The 18,763-nt window shown below is 44.2% G+C and overlaps 2 protein-coding genes across 6 annotated transcripts in view; both read right to left on the bottom strand.

Moving 5' to 3' along the window:
• PARVA (parvin alpha) overlaps positions 1 to 10,398 on the bottom strand; it is a 63,472-nt gene extending 53,074 nt beyond the window's left edge. The window contains exon 1 of the mRNA XM_050974803.1: positions 10,123 to 10,398. Coding sequence (XP_050830760.1) covers positions 10,123 to 10,258 — 136 coding nt within the window. The 5' untranslated portion in view covers positions 10,259 to 10,398. The remainder of the gene's footprint in view (positions 1 to 10,122) is intronic.
• A 4,654-nt stretch (positions 10,399 to 15,052) lies between these two features.
• Positions 15,053 to 18,763, bottom strand: part of MICAL2 (microtubule associated monooxygenase, calponin and LIM domain containing 2) — a 121,215-nt gene continuing 117,504 nt past the window's right edge. For all 5 annotated transcript variants that reach the window (XM_030240092.2, XM_030240094.2, XM_050974788.1 and 2 more), the window contains one exon: positions 15,053 to 18,158. In XM_030240092.2, the coding sequence (XP_030095952.2) occupies positions 17,974 to 18,158 (185 nt within the window). In that variant the 3' untranslated portion in view covers positions 15,053 to 17,973. The remainder of the gene's footprint in view (positions 18,159 to 18,763) is intronic.

Here is an 18,763-nt window from a genome sequence, read left to right as displayed (position 1 = left end):
GTTATTTTATTCTGACAGGATCAATCTCAAATGTGTTGAGGATATGAGGGTACTGAGCCAATAGATATCTCCTTTCCTTCTCCAAGCAAGAGCGATGTTCTTTATTCCAGGCGGGTAGGACAGATGTGATTGCACCTTCTAATAAAATTAATACTTATCATTTAAACAAATGAGACCTGACATTTCTTCTTAAACCTGAAAGCATAGGCCACAAAAACCCCCAAACAAACCACAAAACCCAAACCCCTGAACTACACAGTTACAACAAAAAGTGTTCTGACCTTTTACCATTCTTCTTCTTCATGCACTCTGACGACAAGTTAGGCATATCATCTTTTGAATTCAGCTCTGCAATGCATTATACTGCATTTGCTCTGAGCACTCTGACATTATCATTATCTTCTTTTGTGCCCAACAGCAACTGCAGCTCCTATAATGCCATTATTGTAATTAAGACCAATCTGAACCATTGACAGCATTGCCTCGTTTGCTCTAGAATCCCCTGTGCATTAGTGTTCTTCTAAACCAATATTTCACTATTAATAGTTTGCTACTTTAAAACTGCCTACGGTTAAAAAAAAAAATCAGGCCTCAGCCTAACTCAGTGGCCAAAGAAAAAACCTGCTAAGAAAAAAATAAATGAAAGGCTGTGCACTGGCAAACTGTTACACTTTTCTTTACATGGGTTGAAAATGGATTCACACCCCGCCAACCTATTCAGGCCGTTACCCAGGTGAGGAAGCTTATTTTGGCTCGCTTCAAAAGGACCACCTGGACAGATACAAAAGACAACATCTCTTCTCCCACTAAATGTACCCAAAGTCTAAACTCTAAATGTACTCTAAACTCTCCCTTTCATTAATCCAGCTCACAGTTGGGTAAGTAGGGCACAGCAATTCAGGCATTCTTGCCTGGGAAATTCTGACCTTAACTGCTGGCCCTGCAGCACACGTGCTCTGCAGGCTGCCTGCACCCACATGTTTGCTGAGGGTGATCCCTGCCTGTCCCTGGGCCAGGGAGGTGCTCAGCCACAGCCCTGGGATCAGCTAACACCCAACCTTCCATGACTGCATTGCAGGGAAACCATCGAGCGTGGACCAAAGAGCTGCAGGTGCAATGGCAGCACTGACACATTACCATGCACCTCTCAGAACCCAGAAAGCCCAGAAATGGCCCCGTCACCACAAGCAACTACAATTTCCCCTCTGCAGTAGAAGCTGGAGTGCCTAATTCTACCAGAAAAGAACCCAGCAGTCATTAGCTGCATGCTGTCTGAAAAGGGACCATGGCTGGTGAGGTGGAGTTTTAGGTGTTTTTAGTAGATGTGAACACGGGAAAGCACCGTATGAAGATGACCAAAGACACATGGCTAGTGAAACAGAGCTGGTAACTCCCAAGGAGATTTAGATAGGTGTGGTGAAAGACTTTCTTCTTGTGAACATGTATTTCTTTAAGAAATTATCAACCTTATGTTAAAGAAATATTCAGGAAATGACAAGGCTCAGGCTACATTTGGAATTTTTTATTCTTTCAAAGCTTCTGCAGTGTGAGATGGTATTTTTGTGTCTGGGAAATCACTACTGGGCTGGAGCTGCTTCTCTCTCCACCAGTTTCTGCCCAGAGCTTCTGAGGGGACACTGTGCTCACTTGCAATTGTTGCACCCCCTCTTCTCCTGAAGTCCTTTTTCCCAAGTGGGATTTCATAGGTTTCACTATGAATAAAGGCTAATATCACCCATCACTGGATCAGTGCCACAGACTGCTCTACCACTATGCTAAGCAGGAATCAGAGAAGCCAGAGGGACTCAACCATAACTGCAACTACCAAGAATGACTCACAGAAATTCATATTCCAGGTGTTTTATTTCACAAAAATAATTATCAAAGAAAAAGTAACATTTTGTCAACCACGGTACACCGTGTGCTGCCCGACACAAAGATCAATAAGAAGTCAGGAAGGGAAGTGCAAAGATTAAATGGAAAGCAGTATTGCTAAGTCAGGACCTTTTGTGTTAAATCCACATATATGATCAGAACATTTCATAGCACCACATGCAATTATTTCCCATGGACTACTACAAAACTGAAAGGAAACCAGAGCATTTGGGAGACTGTAGAGCTTTGTTATTTCACCCTGCAATTCTTTAATATTTTGAGGAAGATCACGGCTTGATGAACAGTGGCACAGTCTAGAGGCAGGTGCAGGATTTGGGTGAACAGATGGTGGCTAATCTTCCTAATACAGCTCTGCCAGCACAACTCACTCTTGACCAGTCACATCCCTAGGTTTTTTCTGGCCCTTGGTTTTCCCTAGCCTGAGCACAGCTTTTCAAGGGGAAGTTGCAGAGTAGACTAAGGATTCACAAAAGGCTATTGATCTGATTTTGCTTTTGGTCCAAGACATCTTTTGTTTGTATTTCAGTTTGGTCACTAAAGTGAATTAACTCACTATGTGTGCACTCCACACACACATACACACCCAATTCCAACAGGAACAAAGGTATTCAAGCCAAATAACATTGTCTATTAGTAAGCATTAGCACAGCAAGCAGAAAATGCATGATGATACATGTAGAGAGCAAGTCTTTGCTACTCAGTGCTCCAGCTACAGCCACACACACAGGAGCAGCACAGGAACTCCTACGAGCTGGAGAAGGCACACAGAACACACAGAGAGCAAGCTGCAGCCCCAGCCCAGCCCCACGTCTGGGAGAGCTGCAAGGGAAAATGTGAAGCACTGCAAAATACCCTGCCTTGCAGCTCATCCTCTCTCAAGCAAAATGGCACAACCCTGCTTCCAGCCCAGCGCGGGCTGCACCACCTGCAGTGTCAGCTGGCCTCTCAGGATGTCTTCTGGTGGGGCTGGCTGCAGTTCAGCTGATAAAACAGCTTCTTGTAGGGATACTACAACTGCATTTGAACAGGAACTGGTGTGGGCAACACGATTTTAGGTACACCTCAACCACTGATTCTCTAAAGTTTCACTTCACAAAGAAGTGTGTCCCTGCAACTGCTGAGTTCACCCACAGCAACACCAGCATTTTGCTGAAAAAGACTGCAGAAGTCTGGATTAAGTTATTAGGAAGCACTTGATCTCAGATACAGTGACATAACAAACAAACTGGACTGTCCTTATCTTAATCTCCGTGAGAAAGGCAGAGAGGCCAGCACTCAGCTGTTCTGCAGGGAGGGCATCATTTAATGGTTGTGAAAGGCATTAAAGAAAGAAAATAAATATTAGGCTACATCCCAGGGATGCTGTCCAAGGGAGACTTCCAGAAGCACTGACCTGTACTTACAGGAAGCTGCCTTTAAGGTGAGAGGTTTCAGAAGATGTAAATCCAATTGGAAATTTTCCCTTGGCCAGTCTTGACCTCTAGGTCTTCTCTTACCTTCAGGGCAGATTCCTTTAAATGCTGTGGGAAATATCAGAGCTCTAAAACTCCAGATTATCTGGACAGCTCACTCACTTCACTGAGGATGAAAATTTTATCCTCAGTTGAGTACCTCATACTTATTCTACAGCATGACTCGATTATATCCACCTTCACTCTGCAAACTGGATATAGGTTTTTATGAGGATGATCTAAGGGAATGCATGTTTTAAATCTGGAGATGTAAAGGAAAAATTAGCACTGAAACACAAGTGCATCAATCTGAGCTAGTCCCTAGCTGGTTTTGGTTTTGTTTTTTTTTTTCTCTTTTCCATGGCTCCATCCTGTAATCTGAAAGCACTGGAGGCTCTTCAGCCAATTGTTCAATGCATGTTTATTTTTAGCTGACACCTCAGCTCAGATGATGAAGGAATTATTTAAATGGGAAAGAGTCAGGAAATGAAAGGCATACTTCTGCAGCAGCTGACTTGCCCACGTAATTTAGGCTTTTGCAAGTCAAATGTAAAGACAGAGTTCAGTGGCTCTACTGCCCTCATGCAGGGAGTCAGAGAACAGAAGAATTCTGGTTTGGGTCAGAACAGATCACAGCCCAGGGCCCTGGTACCTGGCAGAAATGCCTTCTTTCCACTACTAACAGGAAAGGGCAAACCAACAGAATTTGGTATAAGCTTCATAATGCTAACAAGATGTCACCACAGGTATTTGATGATTTCTGAACACAAGATGTCTCTGATGGCCTACATGATTCACACATGGACCACTGGAGACGTGTAAGATCCACACAGACTTGCTTTTAGACCCCACCCCACGTTCCTTTTAAAACATTTCTGGCATCCAAAACACCTCCCAGCAGTAAGTTTCAGGAAATAATCATGCACAGCCTGGCTCTGTGCTCCCTTCACACACATCCCCTCACTGCAGGTAGGGCTCCTCCTGCCCCCAGGGAGCCACCACCACGGGCTCCTTTGCCTCCTCCCTGGCACACAAGAGGTTGGCACTGCTGTGCTTTGTTCATCTCAACACTGCCAGCACAATCCAGTACCTGTGTGATGTGATCTAACCCCTCTGCACCTGCTGGCAAGCACACACTCAGCTCTCCCATGGCAGCATAACTCTGCATATACAGTCAATAACTGTCTGGCAAAAAGCTGGCACCTGGGACTCACACGTTCCTGCAGATTTGAGCTGTACCTGAAACACATGGACTGAGCATGACTGGACTGGGCCCTGCATAAATATTTGGTTGAAACAATGAACTTTTAAGAATCATTTTAGGATCATCTTTTATTTTTGAGATTTAGAAACATATTCACAATATTTTCATGTCTTTCTCTGAACCAACTGGAGCCAGAGGCTATTAAAAAAGGGGGGACAAATAAAGCTCCACCTGGGCAGAGCCCAGCTGGAGAGATGCTGAACAGCCCCAAGGAGGGCAGAGCTGCCATCCACATTTATCCCTGGGAGCTTTGTGCCATTCACATTCTCTGAAAAATTCCTTCACCGAGGATTTTTCTCCTAGGAAGCTGAGCAGCCTCAGAGAAGAAGGTAAACAATTCTTATCTTATTTGTTACTCCTGTGTTGTGCTCATGTGGAATGTGTTTGGAGATTGTTTCACTGGATTCTGCTGTGAGTTTTGACTCTTTGGCCAATCAGGGCCAAGCTGTGTTGGGGCTCTGGAAAGAGTCACCAGTTTTCATTATTATCTTTTTAGCCTTCTGTAAGCATCCCTTCTGTATTCTTCAGTACAGTATGGTATTCTTTAATATAATACAGTATCATAAAGTAATAAATGAGCCTTCTGAGAACATGCATCAGATCCATCATTCCTGTCTGCAAATACAGCAGAGCTGCACCTGCAGGGCCATGGCCATCCCAGCCCAAGCAACAGGAGGGTGTTCAGCTTTCAGAGGCAATTCTCTTCCTTCCCACTGAGCAATCCCTTCCACCACCAACCAGTCATTTGCAATTGCTGTGCAGTAAGTTGCAGAAACAGGTCCTAAGAAAATGAGTCAATTAAAATCTAGCGGAACACTTCTTCTACATCAAGAAATAAATTTATTTCATTGGAAAAGGCCCAGACCAAAACCAAGGCATGATCTTTCTGTCAGTGAACCCACAGCAAAGCATTTTGCTCATGGGTTGAAAGACAAACATTTTATGTAAAACACCTGAAAAGCTTTCATCAGCCTACTGATGAAACTCTCTGTAGTCTTAGATTTTTCTGATTTCATATTATTCCATAAAATACATGAAGTAAAGATGAAGAAAGTTATTATCAAAACCCACCAGAATTTACAATATTTTACACTTTAACATACTCTTCCCTGAGGCACACAGGCACACTGTCTACCCCACATACCAAAATTAAATCAAAACAAGACAAACACAAAAAAAAAGAAATACCATAAGTGGAGGGCAGCAGAAAATTCATTCTTTCTCCTGCCCATCAACCCCAAATAAAGTAGGCAGAAGAGCAGTCAAATTAGTGAAATTGATGGCACATCAACTGGCAAACTGACTGAGCCCATACAATTGCTCTCCACCAAATTCACGGGTTCAAGCTGTCTGTTTCCCATCTGCTCCTCTGCAATTTAAGCAATTCTGAACTTCATTCTGTGCACCCAAATGTGTCACAGATTTATCAGCATGTCAGGGGCCAATTCTTTACGTTCTCCACTAAGGTAAGCTGTAAGGGGGAGCAAATTTAAATTTTCTGTCTTTATAATTGCCAGGCCAGGAAAATTCAAGGAGGACAATCACACATGGCCTCACTAAATCCACCATGAAAAATTCATTAGATAAAACAAACCCCCTTCAATCTTTTTTTAAAAGGCCATTTTGTTCTCTTCTTACATGTGTTTAAAGACATGTTTAGTACACAGTACTGAATACTGTAACAAGCTTCCAAAAACTAATTTGTGGGCTTTTTTTGCTCATATGATGCTCCACCATATATCTGAACTCCTGATAGATGAGGACTGGGATCCTTCACAAGAAAAAATGGGGTGGCCAGTCTTTAAGTGCCTTTGAGCAGTGAAGGGGATGGAACCTTACTAAAAACCACAAACAACTTTTGCACACCGCAGTTCAGTTTGCAGACAGGCTGTCAAGTATTCTAGTCTTTGTTCACACTTCTCTCACTGCCTAAAGAGCTAATTTAATTAATTCCAAACATACTTAATAATTTGTAATTTTGCCACCTCAACAGAATGTGTGCTCCATTTAAAGATGCAGCTGCAGATGCTCTCACAGGGAAGACCAAAGTACAATGCTCTCATCCTGGAATTGCAGCACTGGTGATGTGATGCTGTAGATGAAAACCAGACTATGGCTCTACATGACAGACATCATAAACAAATCTGAGCTCCCAATTCCAGATTTTATCAAATACTCTCTAATATTTAATGGCAATGTGTTTTCCATATTAATATATGTCTTATGGTATGACTAATATCTGCTTACATCCTGTGTGATATCTCAGGTATCTCAGGTTACTCTCTTTGTTTTGGTCAGTAACCTGTGCTCTGATATTAGAGAATTCATTTCACTTGTCTTAACTATCCTCACCTCTTCCACTGGTGGACCTCTTACCATTGCCAAGAACTTTGAAATGCATAAGCAGCAGTTTGCTATGTATTTTAGATATTTATTTATGCATATAAATTAACATCAATCCTGAAATTGCATTTTATGCTGTATTATAAACTATTTTTGCTACACCTAAAACTACATAAACTTTACTCTCTTCATAAATAATCTGCATTACTCTTCATCATAAAGTCACTTCAGATCCTAAAGGATTTTCATTTGGTGAAGCATTTTGGTCCTGGCTCTGTAGTTGCAATATACAAAAAAGTCGTTTTGACAACAATAAAACCCCTGTTGATGACAAAAATACAAAACATGTAATCATGTATCCCTTACAACAGTTAACTACATATATATAGCAGAGACAGTACTAAAGTGTAGCTAGCATAGTCCCTACAAGAGATAAAACATTTTTTTGCATTATTAAAAACCACCAGTTCTTAGCCCTTGTGGTAAAACACTGGAGTAAATCAGTATGTTCTGTCCTCTGTGTAACAGCAGAATTTGCACCAACTGAAAGACATGGACATTTTCAGGGGTCCCTCATTTATCCTTACACTGAACATTTTCCTACACATCCTGTGTGTACGCAGCTCAATAACCACGTGCACTTCTATAATCAAGACCCACCTCCATGGGAAACCTGCCACAGGTTGGTGAAAGCAGGAAAAAAACACCAAAGCTCAGATCCTAGATGAACAAGCAATCTGACCTCTGAAATTCTTAGCCAGGCTTCAAAAACACCTGGAGCCCTACAAAAAAACCAGCACAACTTAGGATGGAACCTATGTGGGCCACAGCCAGCAAGGCACAATGCTCATTAATAGTTTGGAAACTTGCATTTATTTTCAGTAGAGAAAAAATTAGGCAGTAAGAGAGAGGACAGGCTTCACAGTAAGGCTGAAGCCACCTGAATGTGGTAAAACACATAAATCAATAAATATAAGATAGCATACTATCAATTTCACCTGTATATATGCTTCCACCAGATAAATGTCACAAATACACACCCAAGTAAAAAGGATACTAAGGTGAATTTAACACAATACATTTTTGTCCATCAGCAAATAACAGCCCTTACAAAGTTAATAAAAAAACCCAGCTATCTAAAGTAGTTATTGTTAGATAGACCTTAGAAAATTGGGAAACACAAAAGTCAAGGACAATGCAGTTTCAAAAAGGATGGATGATAATGAAATGGCAGGTGCAGGTTTTAATCAATAATTGTAACACATTAACGAGAAGAAGTATGATTTCACAGAATATGTATTCTTGTAAGATTACAAGATAGTGGATAAAAGCAACTGCTGCCTCTAACAGTTTGCTGGAGGTTTGTAACTTCTGACATCTGTCACTAAGGAAAAAAGCATTTTTAATAGTAAAAACAATACTAATGACAATGTAATGGACATACCCAAACTGCCACAAATAGGCTTACTTAAAGATCTCTAAACATACCTACAACATGGACTCATCGAGGAAGACTGTTGCTAGCTCAATGTTGCTAATAGTCACAAACACTCTAGCAGTAATTTTAAAAAGTAGGTAATAAATGGAGCTGTCATTCTTTACTGTTTCATCAAATCTGGTCCATCTGCAATGATCAGAACAAGCCAAATAATGTGAGCACAACCGTGCAACGTGGATTTAATTGAAAAGCAAGGCCGTACATCACAGAAAGATGACGTGATAGTTACAGAATGAGGAGCTGCACTCTCCCAAGTGGTGTCATCCTTGTCCACAGCCCTGCTGGGGCTGCTCTGAAACACGGTCTGGCTCCAGTGCCCGTGTGCACATGAGGAGCGAGGGGCTGCTGAGCCTCATACCCTTCCTCACACTCACAAGCAATGAATTTTGCTTGGAAAACTCTTTTGAAGTGACTGCTACGTTAGCTCTATTTGCATCATATTTAAATTAAGTTCATCTGTGAAAACGATGGGTGAGCAAGGGTAAATTCCAATTCTCTCGCTCTCATGGGATTTCACACAGGAAAATTCAGCGGGGGGCGGATATTAATTCGCACGTACGGACAAAGAACCAGACTGTTGTACACGCTCGGTCTTCTGTAAAGGTTCTGTAGAAGTGTTTTGCTCAGCACGAGGGTAACTGCGTTCCGAGCCGCTGAGGAACGATCGCGGCTCTGGAATTCAGTGTCGGCGCCGTGCACTGCACGGAGCGCTGCGCGCTGAGCTCACCGCACGCCAACGCACCGCCCGTGACTCACGGGGCGCGGCACCGGGCTCGGGGCATCCACGGCACCGGGCTCGGGGCGTCCACGGCACCGGGCTCGGGGCATCCGCGGCACCGGGCTCGGGGCGTCCGCGGCACCGGGCTCGGGGCGTCCGCGTCACCGGGCTCGGGGCATCCGCGGCGCCGGGCTCGGGCCGTCCGCACCCCAGCTGCGGAGGCAAATCCCGCTGAGGGAAAAAACCCCCGTGCGCTCCCAGGCCTGCGGGGCCCGCCGGCCGCCCGGCCCGCTGTGGGCAGCGCTCCTTCCATCCGTCCTTCCCCGGCCGAGCCCGCACACAGATCCCGCACACACACTCCGGAGCGGCCCCGCACACAGACACTGCACACACACTCCGGAGCGGCCCCGCACACAGACACTGCACACACATTCCGGGAGCGGCCCCGCACACAGACACTGCACACACATTCCGGGAGCGGCCCCGCACACAGACACTGCACACACATTCCCGGAGCGGCCCCGCACACAGACACTGCACACACATTCCGGGAGCGGCCCCGCACACAGACACTGCACACACATTCCCGGAGCGGCCCCGCACACAGACACTGCACACACATTCCGGGAGCGGCCCCGCACACAGACACTGCACACAGACCCCGGGAGCGGCCCCGCACACAGATTCCGCACACACATTCCGGGAGCGGCCCCGCACAGAAGGCCCCGGGAGCGGCCCCCGGAGCAGCCCCGGCGCGGCCCCCGCGCGGTGCCGGCGGGCCCGGGGCGGCTCCTCCCTCGCCGCTCGCCTGCCCACCCCACCCCGCACGTCCTTCCCCGCCAGCCCCTTCCTCCCGCTCCCCAGAGCCTTTTCCTCTCCCCCGTCTCCTCCCTCCCTCCCCCCCACATAGTAAGGTAACTCCCAGGAAATATGCGAACCTGTTAATTTTTACCTTCTTTGGCTTTTTTCCTCCTGGCCAGCGTGCCGCCGAGCTTGCCCAGGAAGGAGTCATCCTTCTTTCTGGAGGGGGGAGATTTCGGGGTGGGGGACTTGGGGGAAGAAGGGGATTTCTGCGGCGAGGTTGCCATGCTGGCCCAGCCGCCGCCGGCGCTGCGGACGGAGCAGCGGCACGGCTCCGAGGCCCCGGTGCCGTGGGAGGCTGTTCCCGGCTCTGAACGGAAGCGGAATTATTTCAAGCATTTGAGGCAGCTCCTGCTCCGCTCTCCCGGCTCTCCCGCTCCTTCCCTCCCTCCTCCCGCCCTCCCTCCCGCCGGGGAGGGCCCGCTCGCCTCGCACGGCTCCCGGTGGCCCCGGGCGGTGCCGGAGCCGCTCCGCTCCCGGCCGGGCCGCGCTCGGCCTTGGGGGCCCCGGTGCAGCCGGGGCAGCGCCTCGTCCCTGCTCCATCCTCTGGCAGAGGAGCCGGGCACATCGGGGCCGGCTGGGAGAGTGACCCAGGGGGCCAGGTAACGTGGGTGCCCAAGGGTGAAGGTAGGTGTGGGCACAGTGCCGGGGCTCACAGCCTTCCGTTCATCCTCACCTGCCCCAAGGTGAAGCGCCTGAAGGACAGCAGGGTCACAGCTGCCAGCAGATTTTTTCTGCATCCTGTGCGCAGCACCCATAGGAAAACAGAGTCACGGTCAGGGTTGGAAGGAGTCTTTAGGACAATCTGGTTTCCAACACGCTGCCATGGGCAGGACACCTTCCATTAGACTTGATTGTTCAAAACCCCATTTAACCGGGCCTTGAACACTTCCATGGATGGAGTGACCTGAGCTTCTCTGGAGAGCTTGTTCCAGAGCCTCACCACCCTCCCAATAAAGAGTGTCTTCCTAATATCTTGTCTAAACCTACACTTCTTCAGCTTAAGGCTATTTCCCCTTCTTCTGTCACTACCTGCCCTTGCAAGAAGTCCCTCTCCAGCTGTCCTGCAACCCCACTTTAGGTACTGGAAGGCTGCTAGGTCTCCCTGAAGCATTCTCCAGGCTGAACAACCCCAGCTTTCTCAACCTGTATTCATGGGAGAGGTGCTCCAGCCCTCTGAGCACCTTGGTGGCCTCCTCTGGACTTGCTCCATCAAGTTCATCTCTCTTGTGTTGGAGGCCCCAGATCTGGGCACACAAAAGAACTTACCAAGTAATTAAAGTCTCTCTAAATAGTTTCCTGCAAGTTAAGCTTACTACAGACATTTTAGTCTGGATAACATTTTGCAAAGCTCTTCTGCCTGCAGTTTCCAGCTGTGTCTGTGGTGAGAAGCAGCGGGCATTGTCATATCCACTTCTACAAAACAAAACAACTGCTGTGGGCAGGCCAGTATAAAAAGCCTGTGGAAGGAAAGGTGACTTACCATGATAGATTGCCTGTACCAACCCTGCTTTGATTTGCAGATGAGCAGCTTCAGGGAGGTTTAAAACAGATAATTTGCTGTGACTGGTTCAGGAGGCATCCAGGAGTGGAAGAGCATTAATGTCATCTGGATGCACTACTTTCACTTACCACTTAATCACTTGATTAACAATTCAGGCAAAAAGCCACACACACTTCATGCAAATATCTAGCTATCCATTAGGCATAATAAGTGAAATGAAATTACCATGAGGATATTTCTAAATCAGCTAATAATTGTTGTGTTTTTACAAGCTGGTAACATTGGTTAGCTGATGAGGAGTAGACATCAATGTCTATTTGTTGCATGCAGTTAGTATGTGCCCTGGAAAAAAACTCTCTTCATCCATCCTGCCATCAGTTATGAGCAGGAGTGAGCCCAAGGCTGAGCACAATCCCTTCCTTGCATTTGCTCTCTGGTTCTACACTAGTTATTGTTTCAGGCCTCTTGTCCTCAAATTTCAGCCTGAATTTCACACATTATTCTCTTTTTGCAGAAGTGCTGCTTATACAGTGTCTGTATCATTTTAAAGAACATAATAAAAATCAGTTTCAAAATGGGAAATACACACATCATGCACTTTTTAAAATATGCCTGTAAATCTGTGCTATTTACAAGCAGGTAAATAGCATCTGTCAGTGACCCAGCTGAATCTGCATTTGGAGCCAAATGACTGTACACAGATACCAATATAGGATTCTGTGGGCACAGCAGAAGAGAGAACATTTTGGTAAGCACAAGGGCACTTGCCTTTGTAGCCCTGTGTTTGTGGTAAATACAGAAGGAACAAGCCAGATGCCTCACAAAGAGCAGTGGGTGCTGGGCTGTGCAGTACAGGGTGGTCAGAATTCAACTTCCATTTGCCAATTCCCTCACAGAACTCTTGAAAAGACACAGAACCTTTCCTATTTCTCAACACTTAGTATATGTAAATTAATGATAAATACAGTGTTACTTATTTAATAGCCTCCTGAACTATGGGAGTTTGACATCACAAGGGCAAAAAAATTAAATGAAACAAAGTGTTCAAGATGAACTTTATCAGATCTGGAAACGCAAATACTGTGTGCTTTAAGTAATGATGCTAAACAACAGCCAGACCCCAAGTTTAAAGTTGTGATTTTGGGATTTCTTTCAGGATTTATGTGCAGTTCATTGTGTATAACATTACTGCAATATTTTTCCAGTTGTGATGTTTCTCTTTGAGGATAGTTACAACATTTCCCCCCGTATCTTAAATTTAGAATTACATATGCTACCTTTTTTTTTTTTTTTCTTTTAATGTAGGAATATGTATGAACATATAGCCTTAAATTAATACTGTATTCTTCACACAAGGTCCAAGTTATGGCCTTAAATTAATTTATTGCATTCATCACACAAGGCTGTGGAGGTATTCACGAGGTCTGAGTTATGGCAGCTCTGGGGATGGAGTTTGCTCTGCTCTATCCCAGGATCATGCTCCACGAACCCAGCCCAGGCTGCTATTGAGGCTGGCCCTGCTGCACCTGGCACAGAGAAGTGCAGAGCAGACCATGGGAGCTCTCACCACGCTCCCTGTCAGCGCCTTGTTAGGCCAGATGAGCCAAACATTACATCAAATTAATTGTATCCTGCTCACATATGCACTTTTGCCAGGCAATAAAAGGTGGCTAAGTCCCCTCCCCTTCACCCTTCAAATAATTCTTATTCACCTGCATATCTGTCCATGCACAGCTGGTTTTTATTTCTTTTAATATGAGACTCAGAATGCTCAGGAGCAGAGTTTTCCTTTCCCAATGAAACAGAAGAAGCAAGGTATATAATATTATAGAATATCCCAACCAAAGGCTAGGCTAGCAAAAGAGCAGCCAAGATGGTTGAGACTGTGCAATAAATCCTCCTTTGAGTATTCCCCTCACATTTTTCTCCTAGGTGTAGCTCTGCTCCAGCCTTTTGACTATTTGGTCATTTAAAGAACAGAAGTGGAATTTTTAAAAGTGATTTATCAACTTGCTGCTACTGCTGTGCCTGCCTACAGGAACACCCTTTGCTGACTTGAACGGACCTTTAAGATCAAGTCCAGCCATTAACCCAGTACTGCCAAATCCACACTAAGCCACGTCCCTAAACACCAGCTGAGTTTCTTTAGACCTGTGATCTTTTGCAGAGGGGACAAGGAGGGTGTGTGCATGCACTGTGATTAGAAGAGCCTCAGTAAATTCCTGTGGTGGCATTTCTGTTCTGCTCCTGGGACAGAAAAGTCCACAAGATGGAAGGGAAAGGACATGACAGTGAGAGGAAAATCTCAGTTCAAAGATGCCAGAAATGACATTGACCTCTGAAGAGAAGCAGCTGTCTGTCAGAACCCAGCACATTCCTCTGGCTGCCCTGGAGGACTTGAGAACCTGCCAGGGGCTCAGAGACCCTGGCATGGAGTCAAAACCACCTGTGCCTTTGATTTTGACACATGGAGCAAATTGCCACCTTTATATGAAGAACTAATTACAAGTCAGGAGAGTTTAAGTAGAATAATAGCTTGTCACAGGGTGAGAAATAGATTTTTGAGGTTTTAGAATGGGGGCTCGGGGTCCCAGGATGGAGGAATTTGGGTGTGCCCTGTCCTTTCTTCTTCCTAGCCTCCATCTTCTGGGTGATGTTGGCACTTTTGGGTTGGTTTAGAGTAGAAGCTCACTGTCTGACACAGGTGATGGGGATTGGGAAGTTATGGTAAATAATGTACACATAGTACATTTGAGTCTAAAAAGATAACACCACCTTTGAGGGTGCCTCTGTCTGACCTGCTGAACAGACCTTGGCAGGCCAGAGAAAGAATTTTATAGATAAGAAACAATAAACAACCTTGAGAATGAGAACTGAAGAGCTCTGACTCCTTCTTCCACTGCTGGGCTGGGAAAGGAGACTTTCTAACCCATCTCAGGGTCACTGTGAGCAGCAGAGGTTCTGAGAGCTGTCCGTCTGTCCTGTGAGGAGCAGAGACCTATCCATCAGTCCAGAGTCATTCACCAGGGGACAACCATGCTGGCCCCTGGCTTGCTTACCCTCTTCTCTCCTGGTCAGCAAGACTCTCCCACTACTAGAAAGCCACAAAACAAGATGACCTGATAGAGGGAGAGTTACTGCCATTTGAAAATTGGCCATTAATTGGCACTTATGATTTTGATCACCATTTTATCAACACTTTTCCTTTGACTCTTGGAGGAGCTGTTATAACTTGTGTGCCAAGCCCAAGGAAACCAGCTGGTGAATTCCTGTGTAAGCACCATGGAGGTTGTTGGTCTCCTGGGCTTTGTAATCTCTTCTGTCAGAGATGCCCCCTAACCTCAGTGTCATTATTTCTGAGCTACAGAAGGAATCTGTGCACTGCACGATGCTGTGATTTACTCACCAGTACATGAGTTCAGAAGATGATTTAATTTCTTTAGCTAAAGATCTGTCCTGATCACACATCACTGTAGGTGTCAGTGGAAAGAAATTTCCATGGAAATTATCTGGGGACTTCAAGAATGAACCAGAATTTTATTATTTCAAATAGATAATTTCTCACAAGCTGCCCGTTTAGACACACTCAGGACATTCCAGCACATCACATTATACCCCAAAATGACAGTGCCATCAACCTGAAAATGAACAAATCTATTATAAATTAGTGAGCCAAGTTTCAGAAAAGATTGAGCAGCAAGAAAACTGATAACCAAACCAGTGTTTAAGTACATTTCTGGTAGAAGGCAACCACATGAAATTGAACAGTACACACAGCTTCTGCTTTTTTTAACCCCTTTTCTACTCTCACAATACACAAAGACCTGCTTTAAATGACTTATGATGATTTTCTAAACCCCTTGCACAGTTTATTTTTGGATCTAATCTTGTGAGGTACTTAACATCAGGCAGGGCAGCAGTAGCCTGACAGGTTTTTCCACCCAAGAGCAGACAGTTTTGGGTGGAACATGTGTAACCACCACAGGGCACCCAGAAAAGTGCTTCTTTAGCAAAGAATGCTTTGGATGTCCATGAAGTTCTGATGGCCCTCAGCTTCTGCAGACTCTGATACTTTGGAAATCACCCTTTGGAGCTTGGTTTTGTAGCTGGACAGGCATCTATCTATCTGCTGTAAACTGAAATCTCAGGGCTTATTTGCAACAGCAAATAATGTGAATGGGACTTCTTAATTGTAAAAGTGAGGTCAGAAAAGCAATCTTTGATATAACTGGAGATTTCTGCAGAATTCTTCTCCTTTGCAAAGCTCTAAGAATTTTGCTTTCAAACCTTTTTTTTTATGACTTTCACAGAAAACGATGACATTTCCTAGACTGTCTTTTTCTACAGGACTGCATGAGGGAGGACTGGGGACAGTGATAAAACCCAGAAATTTTCTCCACCAAACTGGAAATGCCAGCAGATCTTGACAGAGAAAATGAAAATATGTGTTGCTGCTCTGCCTCCCCTACTTTGTGTCAGTCTTAAGTAATAGAGTTAGTTTAAAAAATCAATCACTGCAATCCATCTCAGTAAAAATGTCACCTGAAGATCAGGTATGCTTAGCCCATGAATGAGAGGGAAAAAAAAAAAAGCCTGGTGGTTATTTTGGAACACTTTAAGGATTTCTTCCACTGTCTTTTCACTGGGATGGAAGACAAATTATATGTTAAAGCCCTGAGTGCTGTGTTTTAAGGGTATCCCTCCAAGTTACAGTCACTGAGAACATTGTTTAAAAGCTTAATTCATATTTTAATGCTAACTATGTAAACCTTTAAAGCTGTCTACTCTACAATGCACAGTTTTGCTGTACACAGCTGTTAGAAATACACATTTTTCAGTCAAAATCAGAGACAACATCCAAACTGTAAAATGCAACCAGACACTCTTACCCTCTCTAAACAGTCTAATAAATAGGTATAAATAAATATTGCAGAGCAATAGTATAAAGCTTGCACCAACAGAGGTATATTATTTATCTGTGACCAAGAGCAAAAACTTGCTTTTACCTTTAGAAAGTGTATTTCAAGTTTCTTGCAGTACAGAAGGAAAAACAAAAGCAAAACCAAACCAACCCTAAAGATAACTGAGAAATTATTGGGACAGGACCCAGTGTGTCTGTCACTTTACCAGTACTCACCAAGAGGATTTTCAGTTTAAAGCTTTTTTAACAGGAATGCTTCTATCCTTGGCTGTACCACAGGCAGATGCTGCAAATTAGCACCATTCACAAAACAATGAGAACATCAAATCTTCTCAGAGCACGAGGTAAAATAGTCAAAAAAACAGTCTTTCAGGTTCCCCTTGTTTTTTCCAGTTTGAAAATCTAGTGCATCACACATACAGTTGGGAATGTTACCAATCTTAAATTGGCAGAATTATCTCAGATTTAAGGAGTTACTTAAATTAGGAGATGGTCCCTTTAAGCAAAAAATATGCATATATTCTCAAGCAGCAGGATAAATGTAATTTAAATACACACACAATATTTTCTATCAAATGCTGATACTAAAAACTCAACATTTTTTGCAGTCCTTTTATGGGATGGTTGTTGGGGAGGTCTTTAACTGCTGTACCATTTCTCACACCCAACAATACCATTTGTGATGCATTTTAAGAAGAAATTGTAAAGTATGCCCCAGTAAAGTCTGCCCTGTGGTCCAGTTGGGTCTGAATCACTATTTTTAAATTTTCCTTTTTCTGTCTTTAAAGATCTTAGTCTCTGATATATCTCTGATATACAGAAACATTTTTGTGCATGTAACAGCTGTAAGGATAGTCACCCCTTTGATAATCCCCTACCAGTTTACAAAATGCAGGGATTTAATAATGCTTTAACTTCTTGGTCAAAAATACACAGTGCAATAAAACTGATAAATACCTGAAAAATTCATTTCTGGCATTGCCTTTACAGTAGTTTTACTAAGTGCTCATATGTAGTTATAAGTCAAATGACTCTTCCTCCACCAGAAATAAAGACTAACCCTATTTTTATGAGATTCTTGTTTCCTGACTTTTCTATAGCTGACCATGGCTTGGCTGTGCCAAAATATTAACAAAGCCACACAGAGATTCAGACAAACAGATGGAAAGTCAGGCTGTCTCAGAAATACTAAATGATGTCATCATGTTCCTCAGAAACTCTACTCTCAGCATTCAAATAAAATTCCCAGAGAATAATGGGGCTGTGGTTTCCCTTTCACAGCCCCTGGTGCCTGTCAGAGAGGCACATTCAGTGCAGATCTGTGTCCCAGTGATCCCTTGAGCTGGCAGTGCATTCCTGTCTCTGGTCTGAGCAAAGACCTGCTTTAAAGCTTTTGATGACAAAATGATGTGCTTCCCAAATAAGTTGATTTAAAATTTGAATTCCTTCATTTCCCAGAGGAGTGTATGTCCATGTCAGGGAACATGCTGAAAGGATGTTTATTGGCATGTGGCTGCTTAAATCCTGCTCAGCTGATAACCTGTAGATAAAATAAGGCTTTCAAAGTGTTGGTCTTCTGCTCTTTCTTTCACTCTCTGCTCTTCTAAGGCACAAACGAGTCTGTCCCTTTCTTCAACCACTTTCATCATCTCGGTAAAAATTTCATCCTCCTCGTTCAGATCCATCTCATCTTTAAGGCTGTCTGAAAGGTCACAAAAAAGAGGTCAAGAAGCAGATCACTGTTTGCATTTTAACTGTTAGTGCACAGCTTGAATTGACATTATCATCAATGACAAATGTAGTCAACAGTCAATATTGGTAAAGTTACAGTTCAGGGAAATTTTCTCCTGGATTTGGGCCATTTGAAGTTCATCATTAGGGTTCCTAGGGGCTAGAGTAGATCTGGTTCAAAATTTGGACTGGAAGGGATAGGAAAAGCACTACTTAATTATAGAAACAATTAAGCTGTAGTTTAAATTTAGCTTATAAGGTAAAGCTAAAAAAATCCCACCATGAAACGTAGTACCTGTAAGGAAATGGAAAGCATTTTTCAGAAAATGTACTGAAATCTGCTTTCACTCACAATCCACAGGCTTGGAACACAACAGGGTATTTTGGGGTGCTCAGTGCTGTGGAACCCCTCTTCTCCCTGCCCTGCTCCATCCCATGCTCCTTTTAACATCCCGGATGGAAGGACAAACCCAAGCTGTGTCCCCAGCAGTCCCCAAGCACTGTGGTGACCAGCAGTGCTGTCTCAGAGCAGACAGCCTCTCCTGGATAGGTGACAGCAGAAGTTGCTGTCCATTG

Source organism: Serinus canaria, chromosome 5 (assembly GCF_022539315.1).
Source record: "Serinus canaria isolate serCan28SL12 chromosome 5, serCan2020, whole genome shotgun sequence".
Lineage (NCBI taxonomy): Eukaryota > Metazoa > Chordata > Aves > Passeriformes > Fringillidae > Serinus > Serinus canaria.
The sequence above is the reverse complement of the archived record's forward strand: the minus strand, read 5'-3'. Positions and strand labels throughout refer to the sequence as shown.